Source organism: Danio aesculapii, chromosome 7, assembly GCF_903798145.1.
Source record: "Danio aesculapii chromosome 7, fDanAes4.1, whole genome shotgun sequence".
Lineage (NCBI taxonomy): Eukaryota > Metazoa > Chordata > Actinopteri > Cypriniformes > Danionidae > Danio > Danio aesculapii.
The window spans coordinates 50,066,348-50,090,525 of NC_079441.1; the positions used below are offsets into that span (position 1 = coordinate 50,066,348).

General features: G+C 36.6%; 1 protein-coding gene across 8 annotated transcripts in view; it reads left to right on the forward strand.

The window, feature by feature from the left end:
• Nucleotides 1–24,178, forward strand: part of tcf12 (transcription factor 12) — a 196,687-nt gene that overhangs the window by 38,660 nt on the left and 133,849 nt on the right. For all 8 annotated transcript variants that reach the window (XM_056462086.1, XM_056462087.1, XM_056462090.1 and 5 more), the window contains one exon: nucleotides 21,936–22,009. In XM_056462086.1, coding sequence (XP_056318061.1) covers nucleotides 21,936–22,009 — 74 coding nt within the window. The remainder of the gene's footprint in view (nucleotides 1–21,935; nucleotides 22,010–24,178) is intronic.

The following is a 24,178-nucleotide window of genomic DNA, read 5'->3' on the forward strand; positions in this document are numbered from 1 at the left end:
TGTATATTTGTATGTATGTATGTATGTATGTATGTATTAATGCATGTATGCAGGGCTTGACATGAACTTTTTGGATCACCAGCCACTGTGGCTAGTAGTTTTTTAACATTACTAGCCACTCACCTTTTCCCTAGCCACAATTTTGTTGTTGGGAAAATATATTTTACTTTTGCATGCTAAAATGACTTGATTTAGATTTTGCGTTATGTCCACATGCTGCCTCATTCATTTCATTTTTCTGGGTGTTTTGTGACCTTGCTCAATGATTATGAGCAAATGGGCTTTGGTTTCATAGTGTTGCATTGTAATTAGTTCTTGTTTGACAAAACGTTTCAGAGCTCAATGCTAATAATTTACCAAATTTTTCTCTGGCCACACCAAAAATAAACTATTCAATAAATAATTTCCTAGCCATAATTTTAAAATAATTAGAAATTTCCAAAACAAGCAAAATAAAGCTGTATACATACACAAGCTGTATTGTCATGTATCTAGAACTACGCAAAGTAATCTGTCCTGGCTAAAGGTCCAAGATCACCAGTTCACTATACATAAATGGGAAGTTAATCTCCTATTAAAGCAATGCTATTATAAAGGATGATAATTAAACCATAAATAAAAAATAACACTGTAAAAGAAAGCAGATGAAAAACATACAGTGTGTTGTAATTAAAGGATGATCACCTACACACGGTTAGTGGTTAACGTTAGGCCCATTAATAATCTGTTCAAACAATGGTTAAAGCGAAAGTGGCAACTGCTGCTGCTTACACAAAGATATTTTTTTAAAGAATCTCAAACTCTTGAGAGCGAGCATCACGAGCATCGTTTTTTTTGTCCAGTCTATTTCAAAGGGAATCGATTGCATCAGTTCCAGGCACAATTGCTTCACGGAAGGAAACGGAAGCATGCAAGCATTTAAACACTCATGCGCATCGCTTCAAACTACTGCACAGTTGACAAAACTTTGTTTAGTTGCAGCAGTTTTGTTCCGTCTCGAAACGTGGTGTTTAGAAGCCTTTACAATTAACTAATCGTGACAAACTAAAGCGTGATTAACAGTGAAATGTTTTTTTTTATTTGTTTGTTTATATAATATATTCAAATTAAATATAATTCCAATACTTAAAAAAGTTTGTTTGCATTGTGCAGTTTCTATTTGTTAAAAACCCCATAAAATTACTAAATAATTGTAAAAGAAAATGTAATTACAAAATAATACAAAGTGCTAAATACTTAAATAAAATGTTGTGTAATCATGCCATTTTATTTTTTATATATTTAAACAAATACACAGTTGCCTTTAAAATTTTCAATGCGTTGGCCCTTTGTTTTCACAGGGTCTGAGGAATCTAGATGATTGAAATTATTCCAGCGGTTGCTAATCTAAGGCATGTGTAATGATATTGGCACTGGTGTGCATACAAACATTATCACTGGCATGCAAGCGATAAAGAAAGAAGTCTATGTATTTCATTTAAATCACTTATTGTCACAGATACGCATTTTTTGTAATATTTTTTTCAGTTACAGTGGATGTTTTGTTATAGGTGCTATAAATATAAATACAATGTATGAAGAATTAACATGTGCTAGTCTAAAGATGCATGTCTTCAGCAAACCATTTGCATGACCGCTGCATATGAGCTGATGAGAGTCTGTGCAGATCAATGCGGCTCTGTGCTTTTGCATTAATGAAGTCCGACAAGACCATGATGGATGATTTGGTGAAATGGATCCTAGGTGTCATTGACAAATATTTTAGCTGTATGTAAAGTGTTTGTTCATTCCTGCCGATTCTTCACTGTAAAAAAAATGCTGGGTTCCACACAATCTATTTTTGTTGGGGATTACAGCTGGAGGAATAAAGTTAACCTATTAATTTTTTACAAATTTAAATGGATTGAACACAAAACAATTAAGTTAACCCAAGCCCCCCCCCCCCCCCCAAAAAAAAAAAAATGTTGTTTCAGCTCATTTTAAATTAGTAGATTTTTTAGTGTTACAGTATACACTAAGGACACTTAATGGCAAGATTGATGCGATTTCAGTTTCCTGTATAGTGATGGTGACTCCCTGATGAGCGCAAATTATCTACTCTCACAGTTTTTTTATTTTTCAACATGAAAGTATAATACTAAAAACTAATTTTCATGGTTTTGCTGTATTTTTATACATCTTAGAAAATATACCTTTGTCGACCCCTGGACTATTCCATTATAATGAGTTGGATAGTTTCTTAGGCTACATTGACACCACAAGTCATTCATTTTCCTTCGGCTTTACCAGAGGTTGCCACAGCGGAATGAACCACCAACTATTCCAGCATATGTTTTACGCAGAGGTTTGTGTGAACTAGAAGTTGCAGAGACATCATTTCATGTTGCTTTGCATGTTGTTGTACTTTTAACTGAAATGGAATATTAAGTAGGGGTCGGGGCTTTCTTTTTGTGCATCATTCCCTCAGCAAATTTTGGGGGTGCAGTTAAGAAATTTAAGACTGAAGCTGTCTAACTGACGTCAACAGAGAAAGGTTGCCCTGAATGCGGAAGCAAAGGGTCAGATTTAGATTGAAGATTACCAAGACAAACTTTGTTTTTCAGTGGATTAACTTGCACAGATTAATTATTCACCTAAAACAGGGGTTCTCAATGTCTACATTAAAAGGTCCAAATCTGAATTTTTATTAAGGTCAAAGGTCCAGAACAATTGAAATATAGCTTGTTTTTAATAAACATCCATAACATGCATCACAAGTCAACACTATTCATATATTTTTTAAATAAAGTGGCATTTGCATTCAAAACATATTAAATACAATGCAAATGTGGTAAAACCACTAATATAGGTACAAAACACAGTAGGCCAAAACAACAATAGTATCTGGATGCAGCCATGATGATGCAAGCAGAGACTGCATATCCCACTCAATGGAGATAGTGAGGTCAATGTGAGGGGCGGGTTAGCTGTGTGCATTAAAAAGCATTGCATGCAGCTGAGATTGCAACTGCACCAGGTCTGCATCTCTCTTCAAAAAAGGTGAAAAAACAATAGGTGTGTAATGAAAACTTTAGGTGTTGTAGTGTTATGGTCCTTACATCAGTATTTTGTGGATACTGCATTCAAAATGTCCGTGTTTTGTTTTATTGTGGCGTTTCACATTTGCACTCTTTACAACTCCAATTGTTCCATTACAAATCAAGCAGAATGGCTTTGTGCTGGCTTATGGCAATATAAACGCATACTTATCTGTCCATTAAACTTTGAACTGTCGATTCTCTTCATCAAGTTTTCTTTTCCGTGAGACCGACATCTTTATTCATTCAAATGATCACTTTGCTGCGGTGTGTTAAAGCAGGTGTGCGTGCGATTAGCCGCCCAGTCACGTGAAGCCTCGTATGATCACAGGATGTCATGACAACAGTCACGCAGGAAAACTTTGAATTTTTTGCCTTTGATTTTATTTTGGCCTGTGTTGTTTCTTACTTTTTTTTTTTTTTGCAAAAATACAAACAACTATACAGTCGATTTACAAGGTTCATGCATTTATTAATTAAAGAAATCCACAATTTGAATCCTTTACGCATGGTCTTGCAATAAGAAATGGAGTCGGTCCAGATTAAATACTCTCAGTCTGCATCTGGACCGGAGTCTGGACTTTGAGAAGCTAGCAAAATAAACATTATACATTTTGATTTCACACAGACTTTAAAATTGACATGTTTACACACTTAACACTTAAAGATGAATGTTTTAAGTGTTTACACGGAGACATTAACTACGGCTTTTTAAAAAAAACATTCACTTTGAAACCCATTTTCAAATTCACGTTTTCAGTCCCAAAATGTTTTTTAAACGAACAGGCAAAACGCATAAAAAGTGGCCATTTCTTGCCTGACAGTGTTGTAGTGTAAAAAGCCCTTTGCTCTCATTTGGCGAATTCTGCAGATGCCCATGTAAAACAAGTTAGTGTGGGTTGCCTACAGCAGTAATCAGATCATTGGCATGCTAATAAATTAAAGTTCATTCATTAAACATGTTAAATAATTTCAGTTAATGAATTTTGCTCTTGTTTTCCAAGTCTCCTCTGTTTATTAGGTACAGTGTGATGAAGGAATACTGATTCAGGGTTGTTGAAGTTTGACTGAGAGAGGGTTCTCTCTTTATTTCTCTCTCAGTCAGTATTATTTGATTAATCCTTCCTAATTTGCAAATGATTTAAAGCCCCCTGATGATGAAATCCTCTGTTTTCACATTTGTTCACATCTAAAAGGAAACTTCACCCAAAAAGCTGAAAATTCACTTGTTACAAACTTGTTTGAGTTTCTCTTTGTCTGTTGAACACAAAGGAAGGTATTTCAAAGACTCTTGAAAACTGGTTACTATTGACTTCCATGGTAGGGCTGCATGATTTGGAAGAAAAATCTAATTGCGATTTATCTGATCAAAATTGCGATTTACTATAATTTGATAAAAGACCTGCAGATTTGATGTGGGGGTTTTAATAGCGCCAAAGAAAGACCAAGCATAATCAGCAAAAGTACGCTACAATATGCTTCTGTTTATTTAAAACCATTTTTAAATAAAGTTATCAGTTGTCATGACAAATTCAGAAAATAACTACAGTATTTTAAATTCGGTTTAATAACTTATATATAAATTGTACATATAGATATATAAAACCTTTAAAACCTTTACATTTAAATTGTGTTACATTTTTCATATTGATTTCATGACATTCACGGTGTATTGACGATGCTTTCCGTACACGGTTCTAGATTTTACTTCACAGCACAAGAATTCTTGTATTAAAATGTGTCATTTATAATTACATTTATTTATATATTATTTGTAATACAATTTTGTCCTTTGATACAAGCAGTAAAGGAACTGTACATTTAATTTTTCCTGCTCAAAGAAAACACTCTTTTTGAATGTTTCAAACTAAACACCTGCACAGAACAACATGAGCATTTAAAGCAAATAAACGAATGTAAATATTATGCTGCTTTCTTTTTGAGCGTTGTCGAGTGAGTTCTTAAATGCCTGTGATTGGTCATTGTGGTCCTGCCTTCAACAGAAAGGCCTGCGATTGGCTCTAATGGTCAGCGCGACTCTGGTGTTATTCACAGATGAGTGATGCGGATACAGATAAATGCCGTTGTTACAGTCTATAATTCACGATTATGACAGCTGATCCATGATAAACGTGGGAGAGGAAACTCACGCAGCAGAGTAACACATTCGTGTGTGTGGATACACAACTATCGCTGTAACAGCCGAGAGAGGAGAGGAAACGTTACCTCATGCAAGCAGGTCAAAGTTACACACACACACACACACTATTATTACTATTACACACTATCATTATATTACACTAATATTGACTGTGTCCGAAATCGCCTACTACTTAGTAGGGACTGCATTTGAATTTAAATTTACTACTTGACCGATAAAAAATACGTTCTATACAGTTTGAATCTGAGCAGTATGAATGGAGCACGGATGTAGCTCGGATGCCATTTTGTCATTATCATGTGACCTACCCGCTTCACTTCTATTCATGAATTCTCTCAGTGCATCATGTGATAGCATAGCAGCTATCGCATGCGCACTTCAGAATCTTGCTGGAAGTAGTAGGTCATCTGGGTACTTCTTGCACAAAGTTTTTCGAGTCTATTAATTTAGACATACTACTCGGCTCGCATACTGTTTTTAGTGTAATATAAAGTATGGAAGTATGTGATTTCAGACGCAGCCATTGTGTTCAAAGAGGAAAACAGTTCTTGTTTTTTACTCAGACATTTAAAAAGAATATATTTAGAGAGCAGTAATCACAATACTGTGATATTTTTTTATCCAAGTTCATCATACCTTCAGAATCTTATACCGGCCCATGCCTACACACACAAACAGTGAGAGTGAAGCAGAGCAGAGATGGAGCTCACAACTTTCATTATCTCCATAGCTGTGAAATAGGGGCTCGTGGGTTCTGCTCTAACACTTGTCTGCTTATAAGTAACATTAGTTGGATCGTTTTAATTTCTCGTGCTCGCCTCCCTTGCCATAGTAATATTCAAAATAATCACAGCTTTTGTGATTTGAAAATCGCACCTTTTCAAATCGCCATTTCTGATTAAAATCGATTATTCATGCAGGCTTGTTTCATGATATTTTTTTTCTACCATGGGAGTCAATGCCTCCAAGTTTCCAACATTCTTCAAACTACCTTATTTTGTGTTCAACACAAAAAAGAAACTCAAACAGTTTTAGAACAAGTGAAGAAAGTAGTTCCATTACACTAAGAGTAAATGGTGAGTAATTACAATTTTTGGGGGTGAAAAAAAATCGTCTTTTTAAAGCCACAGCTCTGCACAGTTTCGATTCAACCCTAATTAAACACACCTGATCAAACTAATTAAGTGTTTTAGGCTTGTTTGATGCCTACAGGTGTGTTGAAGCAGGGCTAGACCTAAACTCAGCAGGGCTGTGACTAGGCATGGGACGATAACCGTTTTCAAGGTATACCACGGTTTGGAAAAGTCAAGGTTATTTATATATTTTTTGGTTTTTTTATATATTGTTGTTTCTTCAGTATCTTCATCTGAAAAAAATATCCAAAGATGCCATTTTAATTTGTAAAGTAATCAGTGTTTTAGAAACAAATGAAGACAGCAGAAGTCAATGATTCATTTGAATTATTTAGCCTGACATGTTTACAGTTCTAAAATATTATAAATCTTTCAAAAAATAAAATATATTGTGTTCAGAGGGGAAAAAGTTTTAGTTTTTTACCCAGACATTTTAAAAGAATATATTTTAGAGCAGTAATCGCAATACTGTGTTACCATGAAACTGTGATATTTTTATCCAAAGTTATCATACCATCAGAATCTTATACCGGCCCATGCCTAGCTGTGACCCCCCTCCCCACCCCCCTGTCAGGAATTGAATTTGATACCCCTTCTTTAAAGCATCAGAAAGTTAAATCTGCATTGTATTCATTTCAGAAGAGACAGAGTGCCAGATCTCTGATTCACTTTGTTCCGTATATATGTCTACACAATTCAAATCAGACGGTAGATGCATATCACTTCCGCTCATAGCCAAATCTCCACCGGTGTATTTTTGCATATCACGGCTTTGGAGCTTTGACGAGCTTTGAGGCTTTATAATTGTTTTCTTTTCCTCCGAATATTTGTGTAGCCACCTCCTGCATAGTTGTGGCACCCTTCATATCGTGTTATTTCAGATGAGTAAATGTGCTTCGGTTGTATGGTATCAGTTTCGCTAATGAGAAGTGAGCAGTCATCTTTCTCTCTTTCTCTCTGCGTACTGGGATTTGATTGGCCCTTCTGATGAGGCCAGTGATGGAAGCGGTACCTCTCCAGAAGCCCGTGTTCACATCATTTATCCGCTCTGCGCTTCCTCCCCACAGCTCAGTATTGATCGCCGAAGGCCCGTCTGGCCTGCGAGGGGGATGTTTGGTTTCTGTGGCAATTTGGCAAGAAGCAAATTCCACTGAAGGACTCAGACCTCTTGTTTTGTGATGTCACGTCTAGTCGCTTGTTTTCACAGCAGTGGCAGGCAACGGTCAACTGAAGTTATGAATGCGTTTCTTTTTTCTTTTCTTTTTTTGCTGCTTGTTGCCAGAGCATGTAAGTGAGCCACTTGCTTCAGGAACAATTGGTACATTGCCCTTGTTTCTCCTCCCCCCTCACTGTGCGTCTGTTGTAGAGGGGTGTGGACACCTGTTCGACAATTAAACTCCAGAAGAGAGCCAGTCTGTGCCAAGAGAAATATTTGCCTCTTTGTCAAGGTTGCAGACGTATGTGGTGCATTGGATGTGATGGACGATTAGATCGGTTCACTGTTACATGAGCTCATGAGTTGGCATTGATTTGTATGTCGGTCTACTTCTTTTTTTTTTTTTTTTATGAGCATTTTGTGTTGATGTTGTTAATATGAAGGAAATAATGCTGTAATGATATTTTTTTATTTGTTTATTTAATTAATTATTTGTTAACCTATTTAGAAATGCAAGAAAATGTGATTCAGACATATAGTTTCACAATATATATATATATTTTAAAGGCATTTATTTTTATTTGGGGAGCATAAAATTGAATATTAAAGCATGAAATTTAATAAATAAATTTAGTCTAAATGCTTTGTTCATGTTTGTTTGCAGCTGACTAACAACTAAACTTCCTTCTTGAATTTGAAGAATTCTTATTATCATGTTTAATTGTTATTCATTTTATTTCATTATTCCTTATGGTTTTGAGATCTGGATGTGGAAAGTGAACTGAAGTATAATAATATATATATTTAATATAATATTATATTAAAATGGGGCAGCTTTGGGAAATGACCGAAAGGACAAGATCTCGGACACAAGCGGCCGAAATGAGCTTCCTTCGCAGGGTGGCAGGGCGCACCCTTATAGATAGGGTGACGAGCTCTGTCACCCGGGAGGAGCTCGGAGCAGAGCCGCTGCTCCTCCACATCGAGAGAAGTCAGCTGAGGTGGCTCAGGCAACCTTTTCGGATGCCTCCTGGACGCCAATCTAGGGAGGTGTTCAGGGCATGTCCCACCAGGAGGAGGCCTCGGAGAAAACCCAGGACATTCTGGTGGGACTATGTCTCTCGACTGGCATGGGAACGCCTTGGGATCCCCCCGGAGGAGCTGGAGGAAGTGTCTGGGGAGAGGGAAGTCTGGAGTTCTCTCCTAAGACTGCTGCCCCTGCAACCTGGCCCCGGATCCACTATGTAAAACATATGCTGGATAAGTTGGCGGTTCATTCTGCTGTGGCAACCCCAGATTTTAAGGGACTATATATTTAATAATGAACTTATGTATTTAAAATAAACATTTCTCAGTTTTAATGGAAATAAAAAAAGTAGAAACACTGAAATATGAACACAAAAGAAGATATTTTGAAAAATGTTGGAAACCAGCAGCTCTTGAATTCCTTAGTGTTTGTTTTTCCTATGGATTTCAGTTTACCAGTTTCTAACATTCATTCATTCATTTTCTTCCAGCTTAGTCCCTTTATTCATTGACGTCACCACAGCGGATTGAACCACCAACTTATCCAGCATATTTACAAAGCAATGCTCTTTCAGCCACAACCCAACACTGGGAAACAACCACACTCTTGCACACACTCACATACACTACAGCCAATTTAGTTTATTCAATTCACCTGTACCGCATATCTTTGGACTGTGGGGGAAACCGGAGCACCCAGGGGAAACCCATACGAACGCAGGGAGAACATGCAAACTCCACACAGAAACGCCAACTGACCCAGCCGAGGCTTGAACCAGCGACCTTTTTGCTGTGAGGCGACAGCACTACCTACTGCGCCACTGCGTCGCCCGCATAAAATTTAATATTAAAGTTTCCTTAAAAGTTTTTAAATGATGTTTTATTATTATTCTCAATTGTTGTTTGTTTTTAATTATTCTTTATGGATTATAGAGGTGATTATGGAAAGTGAACATAAACATTTCTCATTTCTAACTGCAATAAAAATTGCACAAAAGAGCATAAATTTTTGAAGCAGAAACACTGAAATATTTTATAAACCTTTTTTCCACCTTTTTAAAGCAGTTTGAGTTTTTATTCTGCTAAACACAAAAGAAGATATTTTGAAGAATGTTGAAAACCAGTAGCTGTTGTCTTCCATAGTATTTCTTTTTCTTATAGTTTATCAGTTTCTGACTTTCTTTGAAATGTAAAAAGTTTTTTAAAATACTTATTAAAAATGAAATGATTATAAATAAAAAATTAACACCACAACAAAATATTTTTATTTAACATAAACTTAATAAAGACCCTTGCAAGTATCTGTACAACCCATTGGCTTCCCATTCCTAATTGTAAAACCACTACACCTTTTTGCCCCAATGCAAAAACACTCAACTCGGCTACGCGTTTGTCATTAACACCACCTTGCATTACTGTTTATCGCCATGCTTTTTTTCTCATTAAAGCTGACATGTAGGATAAAGACGTGCTTAAAATCTCCAGTAATTCCATGAAAGCAAATTAGAGAAAAGGTCTTGATCAGTCTGGAAATGCTGAAGTAAAACAATGTTAAAGAAGAATCTCTCACGGTTGCCAGACGCTAAAACAGGAAAGACAAAGATTTGCTCACAAGGCAGAGCCTGTGCCAAGTTAAATCCATATTTAAATCCTTCTCTGGACGGGAGCTGCATGTAAATGAATGCTCTTTGGCATCGAGCTTGAGCGCAGAATCCACAGCAGTTAGGTCGGGATGCCTGTGCGTGCATAATTTGCATTTATTTTAGAGCTAATTTTCATAATTAAGCATCAAAAAATTACGCCTCCGAAATAATTATAAAGATGAGCTATATGATGCACGTATAGCTGACGATGCTGGGGAAAAGCAAGCTGAGGGGTCTGTCAGAGGCCCTGATTTTAGAGCTCCAGCGTACTTGGAGTTTGATTATACTTGTGTAATTAGCACATACCCTGCTGAAAAATCCAGATGAAACTGGATCGGATGGTAGCGGAGTCTATGCTCAAAACAGGGGTTTGTTCACTGAACTTAATTCATTTAAGGAACACCTTTCGAAACGGTTAGTTTAGATTCATACAACAATACTAGAATACATTTATTTCAACTAACAATGTTTTGTTGAACCAGCTGTACTCAGTGCTAACTAGCAAAACATGTTAGCATTACGGATGTAACGATTCACCTGACTCAGCATTTGATACGGTTCACGAAACTAATCTCACGATTCACGATTTAGTCACGTTTTTTTTTTTTTTTTACAAATTTAAGGTGAAGAGACCTTTTCTCAAATGCTGCACATTTTTTTGCAAAATAAAATATTTTCTGCCATAACTAAATTGCTAAATTCCAAAAAAAAAAAAAAAATTATAAGAATAAGAATAACACATACTAAAGAAGACTCATTAATATAAACAATCTAAAACTGTGACTGTGATGGGATTTTAGTTTTAATAGAAATATCACCCCTGCTGGTGAGAAAACTCTTTCACTGGAGACTAAGATGGCCAGTGTGAAGAGGAAAGCCTTTCCTAAACCAGACAGCAGTGTGTACAGAGGTGGTCAATAGCCCATCTGTTCCAAGGGACTGGCCACTGGCATCAAATACTGATTATAAAATTACTAATTATAAAGTAGAATAGAGACAGGAGTTGAACATGATCATGAAGGTGAATAATTAATATTACTTGTATAATTAATTAGAATAAGTGTGTTTCACTTAAGAAGAGATAATCTTGAACATTTTAAATATTCAATAAGAATAAGCAACTGATTAAAATATGCATATACTAATTTGAAAAGGAGAGGGTAAAATAATCTAATACCTGCTTCTGTATCAGAACAGCTTTCTCTTTCAATCTGAAAAACACCTTCACACTATGAAAACACGGATGTACCGTGTGGTCTCCATAGCTCTTGTCGGAGCAAGCGAAGCTGCAAATCATCCGGTCTGCATGGTTTGGCTTATTAATGGTTTTATTTTGCGTAAAGACGTCTGCGACATTAGTTTTTCACTGTACTAACGGTTTATGTGCGTCATATTTGTTGTTCTGTTAGTGTATGTGAACGTCTTTGTGCAGTATTTGCTCACAGTTTGTGTTTTGTCTGGTGCACTTTACCATTGTCGTTTTACTCTGCCGCCCCACCTCTTGCTCACTGCTGATGTGCAAGTAAAGCAAGCTTTAGCCTGTAAATACAGCACCCCCTCTGTTCAAAACATATATCGCGATTCGTTCAATATTTCTACTGATTTGAATCGTCTCATATTTTAATCGATTTTCAACCGGCTCACAGTGAATCGTTACATATATATAATATAATAATTTGTGTAGGCATGGGAGGAAAACCAGTTTCAAGGTATAACGCAGTTTGAATAAGTCAAGGTTTTAAAACCGCCAAAAAGATTTTTATTATACCATTTGTACGGTAAATGTAAACCTGTTTTTACTAATTTTACTAAAATCTGTGTTTTAGAAACTAGTGAAGTTAGCAGAAGTCAATGATTCATTTGAATTATTTAGCCTGACATGTTTACTGCTCCAAAATATTTTATGTTTCTCAAAATAAAATATATTGTTTTCAAAGGAGAAAAATGTTTTGTTTTTTACCCAGACATTTAAGAAAAGCACATTTTAGAGCAGTAATCGCAATTCTGTGAAACCGTGATATTTTTATCCAAGGTTATCATACCGTCACAATCTTACACCTGCCCTTGCCTAAATTTGTGGGGTCCAAATTGCTTTCAGTTTTCTGAATAAGTGAATGAGTGAGTGAATTAGTGAAGGAATGAGTGGGTGAATGAATGAATGAACCAATGAATGAATGAGTGGGTGAATGAATGAGTGAATGAATTTATGAATGAGTGAGTGAGTTAGTGAATGAGTGAATGAATGAATAAGTGGGTGAATGAATGAATGAATGAGTGAATAAATGAGTGAATGAATGAATGAATAAGTGAATGAATGAGTGAGGGAATGAATGAATGAATGAATGAATAGGTGGGTGAATGAATAAATAAGTGAATGAATGAGTGAATGAATGACTGAGTGAGTGAGTGAATGAGTGAGGGAATGAATGAACGAATAAATAAGTGGGTGAATGAATGAATGAGTGAATAAATGAGTGAATGAATGAATAAATAAGTGAATGAATGAGTGAGGGAATGAATGAATGAATGAATGAATAGGTGGGTGAATGAATAAATAAGTGAATGAATGAGTGAATGAATGAATGAGTTAGTGAGTGAATGAGTGAGGGAATGAATGAATGAATAAATAAGTGGGTGAATGAATGAATGAGTGAATGAATGAATGAGTGGGTGAATGAATGAGTGGATGAATGAATGAATGAATGAGTGGGTGAATGAATGACACATGACATGGGGAAAATGTATATTAGGGTTACCATTTCTGACTTTGTTTTGAATTAATAACTGTAAATAATGAAGAATTTGTTCTGTTTTTATTCAATTGTGTTTGTGTTTTGATCCAGCTGCAATGATGGAACACATTATTGTATAGTGTACACAGTGTCTGTAAAAAAGAGGAAACAAATGAGTCAAATTTGCATATATATATATATATATATATATATATATATATATATACATAAATATATAAGTAGGATGTGGCAACTCATTAGTTAATTCATAGCATGAGAGACTTTTTTATAGTTTAAAATGCTCCATTGTAAATAAAATGCGACATAATTGATATTTTTGTCTATTAAAGGCTGCTAGACCACCTCTAAAAAAATGTAATCATTTTTTTTATGTATTTGTACCTGGTAAAAGCCAGTTTGTTCACTACATGGCACACACTCAACATTTTTAAACGTTCAAAGGCTTTTGTGAAAAAATTGGCCTTCAGGAAATCATTCAAAGAAAGTCATACTGTATGTCCAGAGAGAGGAATGGGGGATTGTGAATAAATGAGTGTATCGCTTGTGTGTGAGCTGCTGTGAATTGGCCGTCGGCTCTACAGCAGTAATGTTTCACACTAGGCGAGTGCGAAGAGTGTATGTTTTATAAACCTCTCACACATGGATTGGAGGGGCAGGACTACTGGTATAAAAGTGATGAATGGCCGTTAAGAGAAGCTATAGAGGCAGGTGAAGCTCTGCGCTGCTAGACCGGCTCAAGTAAAAGAGCAGTTATAAATTAGCCGTTCGGGAAATGGCAAGCTTTTTCAATCACTGACCTTGACGTAGAACATCTCATGACATCGGTCCTCAGTGATTTGGCAGATGGTTAAATTGAGCAGCTGACTCATAACAAACTAAACCGCAGAAAGGAGGAGGCTGTTTCTCTCTTTCACACACAGACACTCTTTCTGTTTTTCAGTGTGAAACCCGTCTGAGTTATCCTGTCATACCTAGCGCTACTCATATGGGCAAGATACATTTTTTGATATTTAAATGAGATGAGCTGATTTATTTATTCTTTTTAGAAATAAAACTGATCGATTGTGTCATAAATATATACAAAATTCCTCAATGGTCCTCAGAGAGGAACTTCCCTATGAGGTCATTTCCTCTGTTGCAAATACTAAACACATGTCTCCCCTTTTACACATTCCAGCTCTTGACACTGAATGAATTACACATCTCAGCCCTGCTCTTCCCTCATAATCTGATGTTTACACTTAGTTTCCATTTATTTTTTATTTTTATTTTCTAATGATTTTATTATACACTCACTGACCACTTTATTAGGTACATCTTACTTGTACCGGGTTGGACCATCTTTTTCCTTCAGAACTGCCTTAATCCTTCATGGCATAGATTCAGCAAGGTGCTGGAAATATTCCTCAGAGATTTTGGTCCATATTGACATGATAGCCTCATGCAGTTCAGCACATCCATGAAGCGAATCCCAAAGGTGCTTTATTGGATTGAGATCTGGTGACTGTGGAGGCCTTTTGAGTACAGTGAACTCTATGTCATGTTCAAGAAACCAGTCTGAGATGATTCACGCTTTATGACATGGCGCATTATCCTGCTTTAAGTAGCCATCAGAAGATGGGTACACTGTGGTCATAAAGGGATGGACATGGTCAGCAACAATAGTCAGGTAGGCTGTGGCATTGACACGATGCTTAATTTGTACTAATGAGCCCAAAGTGTGCTTAGAAAATATCCCCCACACCATTACACCACCACCACCACCACCAGCCTGAAATGTTGATACAAGGCAGGATGGATCCATGCTTTCATGTTATTGACGCCAAATTCTAACCCTATCATTCAAATGTCGCAGCAGAAATCAAGGCAGACCAGGCAACATTTTTCCAATCTTCTATTGTCCAGTTTTGGTGAGCCTGTGTGAATTGTAGCCACAGTTTTCTGTTCTTAGCTGACAGGAGGGGCTCCCGGTGTGGTCTTTTGCTGCTGTAGCCCATCCGCCTCAAGGTTGGATGTGTTGTGCATTCAGAGATGCTCTTCTGCAGACCTCGGTTGTAACGAGTGGTTATTTGAGTTACTGTTGCCTTTCTATCAGCTCAAACCAGTCTGGCCATTCTCCTCTGACCTCTGGCATCAACAGGGCATTTGCTCCCACAGAACTGCCGCTCAATGGATATTTTCTCTTCTTCAGATCATTCTCTGTAAACCCTAGAGATGGTTGTGCAGAAAAATCCCAGTAGATCGGCAGTTTCTGAGATGCTCAGACCAGCTCGTCTGGCACTAACAACCATGCCATGTTCAAAGTCACTTAAATCCCATTTCTTCCCCATTCTGATGCTCAGTTTGAACTGCAGCAGATTGATTTGATCATGTCTACATGCCTAAATGCATTAAGTTCCTGCCATGTGATTGGCTGATTAGAAATTTGCATTAACGAGCAGTTGGACAGGCATACCTAATAAAGTGGCCGATGAGTGTAGGTCTTAAGTCTCTCTTGTGCAGAGAAATAGGACTCTGTTCAGCTAATATTGTGACAGTAATATTTTCCTTAATATTAGCAAACGTTATCCAGAAACATGCTCCTTCAGTGAATTACAGTCTTATGTTAAAAAAAAAGTTTTAAAAGAGGGAAAAACCCCAGTCTGGGTTTAAAAGGCCTCAGAGCTGACTAACCTGTAGTGCGCGCGCACACACACACACACACACACACACACACACACACACACACACACACATTGCTTTGCTCTGTACACTGTCTCTGGCGTTAGATCAGACCACACGCATACACACACACACACACACACACACACACACGCACACACACACACACACACACACACACACACACACACACACACACACACAGATTAAGTGTCTTAGACTTGTGTTGGGGAAAAAAAGAGGAACTTGCTCACTCTCTCTTGCTTTTTTTACATGAATCTATTTATGTGTCTCTCCTAATCATGTGAGGGTAGAAGCTGTATGAAAAATATGTAGCATGAATGGACTGATAGAAATTGAAAGAAGGAAGAATTGATAAATGGAAAGATAAAGGGGTGGAGGGAAAAAATAGATGCACATGTGATAGAAATGAGAAAAGACAGACGAACTGAAAAGGGGAAGGTGAGAATGATAGAAGTAAAAGGATGGCTGATGAAGTTTAAAAAGAAAGAGGGAAAATGATAGTTGAATGGAAAGAGAAAGGAGGAGTGAATAAGAGTGGAAAGAGAAAGAAGGGCAAATTGAAACATGGAAATAGAGAAGAATATGGAGCATCAGATAGAAATAAAAGGGATGGATGGAAAATAGAGAAAGAAAGACGCATCTAAACTGGTGAATTAATTAAAAATCAGAAAGACAATGTAAGGAAAGAAAGACAGGTGGGTAAAAGAAGAAAACGAGAAAAAATAGAATGGTGGATGTGTTGAAGAACTGAAAGAAAGAAGGAAGTATGGATAAAACCATGTTGGAAAGGGAAAGATTTAGGTATGGATGATGATGGACTGAAAAACTGAAACAAAGAATAGCAAAAGATTGGACGCAACGTAAAAATATCTGTACATTTGTAGTTTTCAGTATTTTGTATATTATTATTATTCATATTTTTATTTTTCCCCTGTTTATTTCTGCTTTTGAGTTGCATTATGGGACCTTGATCTTTCTTCCAAAAACCTTTAACCTTGCAAAGATGGAAAAAAAGATTTTTATGAACGTTTTTAGTAGTTTAAAGTGATATACATATTGTCTGGGTTGGTGTTGTAAATTGCGCTACAGAAACCTTGTAGTTAACTGCTTGTACATTTCCTATTATTTTATAGACTTTTTCTTCTATATATTATTTCTTACACTTTATCAGGGCTTGACATTTAAACCTGCCAAATGTGGGTAGATTTCAACTGTGGCATGTCAGACAAGCACACCCACCAGCCACGTTGGCCGGTTGAAAATAATTTTTAAATTGTAGTTTTTTTAAAAGCAAAGATCGGCAATAAGGATGCCCATCGAGAAGCACAACTGATAAACACAATTGTGTTAATGCGAGCAAAAGAAAGCAGGTGAATACTAAATGAGAGGATGATCAGGCGCATGGAGAAACTCTCACTCACTGTTGAGGGCTTCAGTGTCCCCCAGTGTTTAAATGCTTGCACGCTCCAATTTCCTTGTGCGAAGCAACCGTGCCTGGAAACGCAATTGATGCGATTGGTTCCCTTTGAAATGGACTGGACAAAAAACGATGCTCTCGATGCTTACTCTCAAGAGTTTGAGATTATTTTAAAAAAATGTTTTTGTGTAAGCAGCAAAGGTTGCCACTTTCACTTTAACCATTCTTTGAACAGATTATTAATGGGCCTAAAGTTAATCGTGTGCAGGTGATCAGTCTTTCATTACCGCACACAGTGGGCTCTATTTTGACGATCCATGCGCAAAGCGCAGGGCGCAAAAGCAATTATGGTGTGTCGGAATCCACTTTTGCTAATTTAAGGACGGAAAAATCTGCTTTGCACCATGGCACATGGTCTAAAAGGGTTGAGCTTATTTTCTTAATGAGTTATAGGTGTGTTTTGAGAATAAATCTGAGTCTCATCTCCCATTCCCTTTAAGAGTCAGTTGCGTCCCGCCATAGCGCATTTGCTATTTACATGACGGATTTATTATTTACATTACAGCGTGAGAATGAGAGAAAAGCTTCCTCATTATTAACTTTCGCTCACGTGGATTGGGAAACCTTGTACGCACAGACATCAATTAGCCTATAAATAATAAATTTTGTTTGTTAAGTGCAAATATTTATTTCTAAATTCAGTTCTGATTTCCAGCAAACAAATAAATGAACAATAAAAACGAAGTGTGTTCAAACAACTGAGTTATATCCAAATACACATGCTATGCCCCATATGGTCTAAAACCTGACAGGTGGGCAAATCTAAGCTTGTTTTAATAAATAAATATAAATAATACTGCTAATAATGATAACATTATACAAAAGCAAATTGTTATGAATAAATTGAAAAAGCCCCCCGAGATGAAGAAGGCATGAAAGTTTGGTTTTTATATTTATGTAGGCTAGAAAATAAGATGTTTTGTAATATTTTAATTCTTTATATTTATATCCTATAGGCTATATATCCTTATTATATCCTATATATATTCTTAATATTTTAATTATTTTTCATTTGTAAAGATATTTGCGTATTGCTGTTTACCCTGTCTGTATTAAGCAATGTGTAAGCCAGGCGCACAACTAACGCGCTCTGCACTGGACAATAGACCAGCTTTGATCTGATCTATTTGAACTTTCGATTTAAGTTCCTCAAAATAGCAACACACCAGCAATGCGCCTCAACATGCCTCCTTTTTCAGACCAGAACGCCTATGGGCGCAAATATGAGCGCAAATGCATTTGCTATTTAAACAGTGTGGCGCAAAACGTCAAAACGACTCTTGCTCCAAGCTGAAACTAGCAAACAACTATTGCATCACGCCTTGCGCCGTATTGCGCAGGGTGTATGATAGGGCCCAGTATGTTTTTCACCTGCTTTCTTTTACAGTTATTTTTTTAATTTATGGTTTAGTTATCATCCTTTACAATAACATTGCTTTAGAGATTAATTTCCCATTTACTGGTATACTGTAATCTGGGACCTTTAGTCAGGACAGATTACTGTGCATAGTTCTATTTACATGATAGTAATTATTTTTAAAATGTCGATTTAAAAAAAAAACTATTTTAAGAAAAGTTTTGTTGAATAAAAATTGTATGCATAGTCAAATGCATGCATAAAAATTATATTTTTTCTGACCACAAAATTGTGGCTGGTGAAAACAGCCAGTGGTTAATGTTGAAAAACTACTAGCCACAGTGGCTGATGATCAAAAAAGTTAATACCAAGCCCTGCACATTATAGTATTTCATTCATGCATTCATTCATTTTCTTTTCGGCTTAGTCCCTTTATTAATGTGGCGTCACCACAGTGTAATGAACCGCCAACTTATATTTTTCGCATCGGATTCCCTTCCAGCTGCAACCCATCACTGGGTAACACCCATACACACTCATTCACACACATACACTACAGACAATTTAGCTCACCCAATTCACCTACTGTATACCACATGTCTTTGGACTTGTGGGAGTAACCGGAGCACCCGGAGAAAACATACACAAACATGGGGAGAACATGCAAACTCCACACAGAAACGCCAGCTGGCCCAGCCGGGGCTCGAACCAGCGACCTTCTTGCTGTGAGGCGATTGTGCTATCCACCGCACCACCGTGCTCCCCCATAGTATTTCAAACTACTAAAATGTCAATAAAAGTTCAAAAATCATAAACATCAAAAATCAACAGAGCAGAGATTAAAAAAAAAAACATAATGCAATTCACAATCATAAATAAACGGAAATAATTTACAGATATTTTTTACAGTGTGGCAGATTTAAAGATGGATATAGACCATTTCAATGGGGTGATGCTATTAGCCCATGAACATTTCCTGCTTGTTGTCAAATTATTTCATATATGTAACTAGAGGCGATCAGTCATAACAGCTATTGAAGCATTATTTATCATTATCATTATTATTATTATCATTATTATTGCTCAAAATTGTCTGTAAAAGCAAAGATGGATGGATGGATTGAAAAGGGAAAGAAGGAAAGGATGGATGTGGGCAAAGGTAATAGGAAGTATTCACCCGCTGATGGTTGGATTGATAAAAAGATAAAGATGTAAAAAAGAAGAATAAATAAAGAGGGGAAAGATGGATGGAATGATAATAAGAAGGAAAACCGAATGAGAAGTGGATGAAAATAAGGATGATGATGGAAAGAACTGAAGAATGAATGGAAAAAAGGATGAATGATTGAAAAGAGAGGAAAGTATGGATGTATAAACAGATTGCTGTATCAGTAAACAGCAATCAGACTCTCTCTCTGTGTAAATAGTTTGTTCTCTATGCAAATGTTCAGCTGATAGTGATTTGAGTATATTTCAGGCTCAGCCCTGCAGTATTAGGGATGACTTACACTTTTGCATATTGTCAACAATATCATAAAAATAACACTACATTTATTTGATTTCTTCAAAACCCTCTGCGCAACGTTTCTGTAAAGACCTCCATAATTCCTCCCTGATTGTTTACTTGCGTTTGATTCACACTGCCGGTTATAATGGGCTGGAATCAGATAAGAAAGAATTGTTGAAATGACAAACATGGATTATCAATAGCACACAGCGATATTGATGTTTTCTTTCTTGCCAATTTGGAGACTCATACATGAGACTGAAGAACGGAATATTGTTACCTACACAACAATATTGGCTCAAACAGCCTGAAGAAGCCAGCAATCGTATATCTTTACCCAACAGCCTCAGCCAAATGTAATTTTCAAAAGCCAGATATTGTTTTTTGTTCATCACGTACCAGATGTTGGATCAAGTCAATTGTGTCAACTTTACGTTTTTATTTATTTATTCGTCTCTGTGGCTGGCTGGCTGGCTGTCTTTTGGAAGCGAGAGGCGATGTAAAATATGAGGTTTATCAAACTTTCAGCACTCAGCTCTTTTGATGAGCTTCAGCAATACATCACTGACATCTGCGAGCGGCTCGGCTGCACCGGCACGAGCGGGAAAGGGAGCGATGCGTTTTTGAAAATGATTTATGCGAAGCAAAATAAATGACGCGGCGTGGCCGGCTTGTAAAGTGCAGCCTTTGAATGGAAGCATAGCGGATTAACAGCTCTACTGCACTTCTTTCTTTACTCCTGCTGGACACGAGCATTCGCCATGAGCTCAGTGTTTCCACTCCTCACGTGTACTGAAGTGTCCACCACTGGAAAGCTGAGAACGGAGACAGGAAGTTCTGACAACTCCCCCGCTTTCATTTTAGAGAAAAAATACATTCCAGTTTAATTGTCAGTCAGTGAATGCGCGAGTAAATAATATATGAGATCATTTTGTTCCATTGAAACCGAATTCAGCAGAATGCTGCGCCGTGGTTATTTAACGTTTCAGACAAGGTCTGTTGCTCCCTGGTGTTTTATTATTATCATAATTCATTAGATTTAAACTGTTTGCTGATTATGATCAGTCTCATAAATAAAGTCATCATATATACTGCAGTCTTGGTTTGCTGTGTAAGGAAACACAATCATGTGAGGCTGAATTATTGATTTATTTAAGTTGTAATTAAATTAGACAAATAGCTTTTTTTATTTATTAACAGTTAGTAGTAATAATATTTAATTATGCTCACACTAAAATAATGTTCCTTAGGTTAGAGACTGTAGATCATGCAAAAATGAAAATGTCTTTACACTCAAGTGCATCTAAACTTTTATGTTTTTTTTTGTCTTCTGTTAAACACAAAACTACATATTCTGAAATCAGCAGCCATCGACTTCTATAGTATTATTTTTTTTACTATGAATATCAATGGCTGTCGCTTTTCGTAATTGATACTTTTAGACTTTTAACTTGCCTTTGTATGGTTTTTAGGTTATATCTTTTTTTTCAAGACTGTTATTTTTAGCACATATAAGAATCATCTATCTATCTATCTGTCTGTCTGTCTGTCTGTCTGTCTGTCTGTCTGTTCTTTTTCAAACGGTTCTTTATATCTATCTGTCTGTCTGTCTATCTGTCTATCTATCTATCTATCTATCTATCTATCTATCTATCTATCTATCTATCTATCTATCTATCTATCTATCTATCTATCTATCTATCTATCTATCTATCTATCTATCTATCTATCTATCTATCTATCTATCTATCTATCTATCTATCAAAATATCTAAATATGTTCCTCAGTTGCCAGAATTAGTGGTCAGGGGGCAGAAAATAATAAATAAATCTAAATATTATAATTTTTAAAAAATATTAAATGAACACTAAATCAATGTTATTGTCTTTTATGTTGCTGTTTTAAGGTTGTGTTGGGTGGGCATTTTTTTGATTGAGTTGTGAATCTGTGTTTTGGACAGGTATGGATGAGAGGACGAGCCAAGCATCATGGGCCTCAGGTGGCCAGTCCAGCCCATCCTATGAGTCCTCCAGGGTAAGGCTGGTCTTGTTTCACCTCACTGCACTTCACTTGCCACACACACACACACACACACACACACACACACACACACACACGCACACACACACACACACACACGCGCACACACACACACACACACACACCTACAAAAACTCACCAGATAAAGTGGAGACTCTGGTATGGCTCTTTTCCATTACACCAGTTCAGATATCTGTTTTCAGCTAAATGAAACATTACTACTTATTTGTTCACTGACTATATACTACCTGACAAAAATTTAGTTTTAGTTTTAGGAACAACAAACAACAAGTTGACTTTTAGTTGATCATTTGGTATCAGAAGTGGCTTATATGAAAGGCAAAAGCCTTTAGATTACGCTTATTTTACCAAAATAAAATATGATCATGCCTTGATTTTAATTATTTAATTAGGATAGTAAGCTGACTTAGCTTAGACAAAAGTCTTGTCACTTAACAGAAATAATGTACAGTATAGAATATGAAGTCATGGTGCAGTGGAAAAAGAATGGATATTGTGTATGACTCCCATGAACTTGGAGGACTGCATCCATACATCTCTGCAATGACTCAAATCACTTATTAATAGTCATCTAGAATGGCAAAGAAAGCGTTCTTGCAGGACTCCCAGAGTTTATCAAGATTCTTTGGATTCATCTTCAATGCCTCCTTCATCTTACCCCAGACATGCTCAATAATGTTTATGTCTGGTGACTGTGCTGGCCAATCCTGGAGCACCTTGACCTTCTTTGCTTTCAGGAACTTTGATGTGGAGGCTGAAGTATGAGTAGGAGCGCTATCCTGCTGAAGAATTTGCCCTCTCCTGTGGTTTGTAATGTAATGGGCAGCACAAATGTCTTGATACCTCAGGCTGTTGATGTTACCATCCACTCTGCAGATCTCTCGATCCTGAATGTATCCCCAAACCATGATTTTTCCTTCACCAATCTTGACTGATCTCTACGATAATCTTGGGTCCATGTGGGTTCCAGTAGGTCCTCTGCAGTATTTGTGATGATTGGGATGCAGTTCAACAGATGATTCATCTGAAAAATCTTCCTTTGCCACTTTTCCAAATGATCAACTAGAAGTCAACTTATTATTTGCTGCTCTTACAACTGGGATCGACGACAAGACTTGATATACACAGGCAGTGTATATTAACATAATATCACTGTTGATTTGATTATATACGTAACCTTCCTTGCAAAAGTTTGAGGTACGTTTTTAGAAAGAAATCTTTTGTTTTTTTTAGGCTGCAATTTTTTGATAAAAAATAATGCAAAAAAGTTATATTGTGAAAAATGATTGCTATTTGAAGTAATTACTTGCTATCTTAATGTATTTTAACATTTTAATCATTTCTCTGAGTCAGCAACATCTACATTTTTCTGCGCCACATCATACTTCAAAATCATTTAAATATGTTTAAATAAGGATGTTGGTTCGAGTCCCAGCTGGACCAGTTGGCGTTTCTGTGTGGAGTTTGCATGTTCTCCCCGTGTTGGCGTGGGTTTCTTCCTGGTGCTCCGGTTTCTCCCACAGTCCAAAAACATATGGTATAGATGAATTGAATAAGCTAAATTAGCTGTAGTGTATGAGTGTGTGGGTGAATGAGTATGTATGGGTATTTCCCAATACTGAGTTGCGGCTGGTAGGGCATCTGTTGCGTAAAACATATGCTGGAATAGTTGGCGGTTCATTCTGCTTTGGTGACCTCTGAAAAATAGAGACTAAGCTGAAGGGAAATGAATGAAGGGAAATGAAGGGAAATGTTCAAAAATAACAGTGCTTACGTGAAATACACTTGGAATCTTTGTATTTACATTAACTGTTGATCCCTTTAGTGCACTCCTGCTAAATAAATGAAATAATTTGAATGACCTGAAACTTTTAAATGGTAGAGAATTTAATGATAATTCATAAGGTCATTTTACAAGTTGTTTACATTTTTGTTTTGTTTGGCAATTTATAATGAACTAACTTACAGAAATGTATAGTGTAATTTTTATTACAATATTGTTATGTTTTTATTCTAACTTTTATCACAAAACTAAAACTTTACAAACTTATTCATTCATTCATTCATTTTTTTTCGGCTTAGTCCCTTTATTAATCTGGGGTCACCACAGCGGAATGAACTGCCAACGTATCCAGCATATGT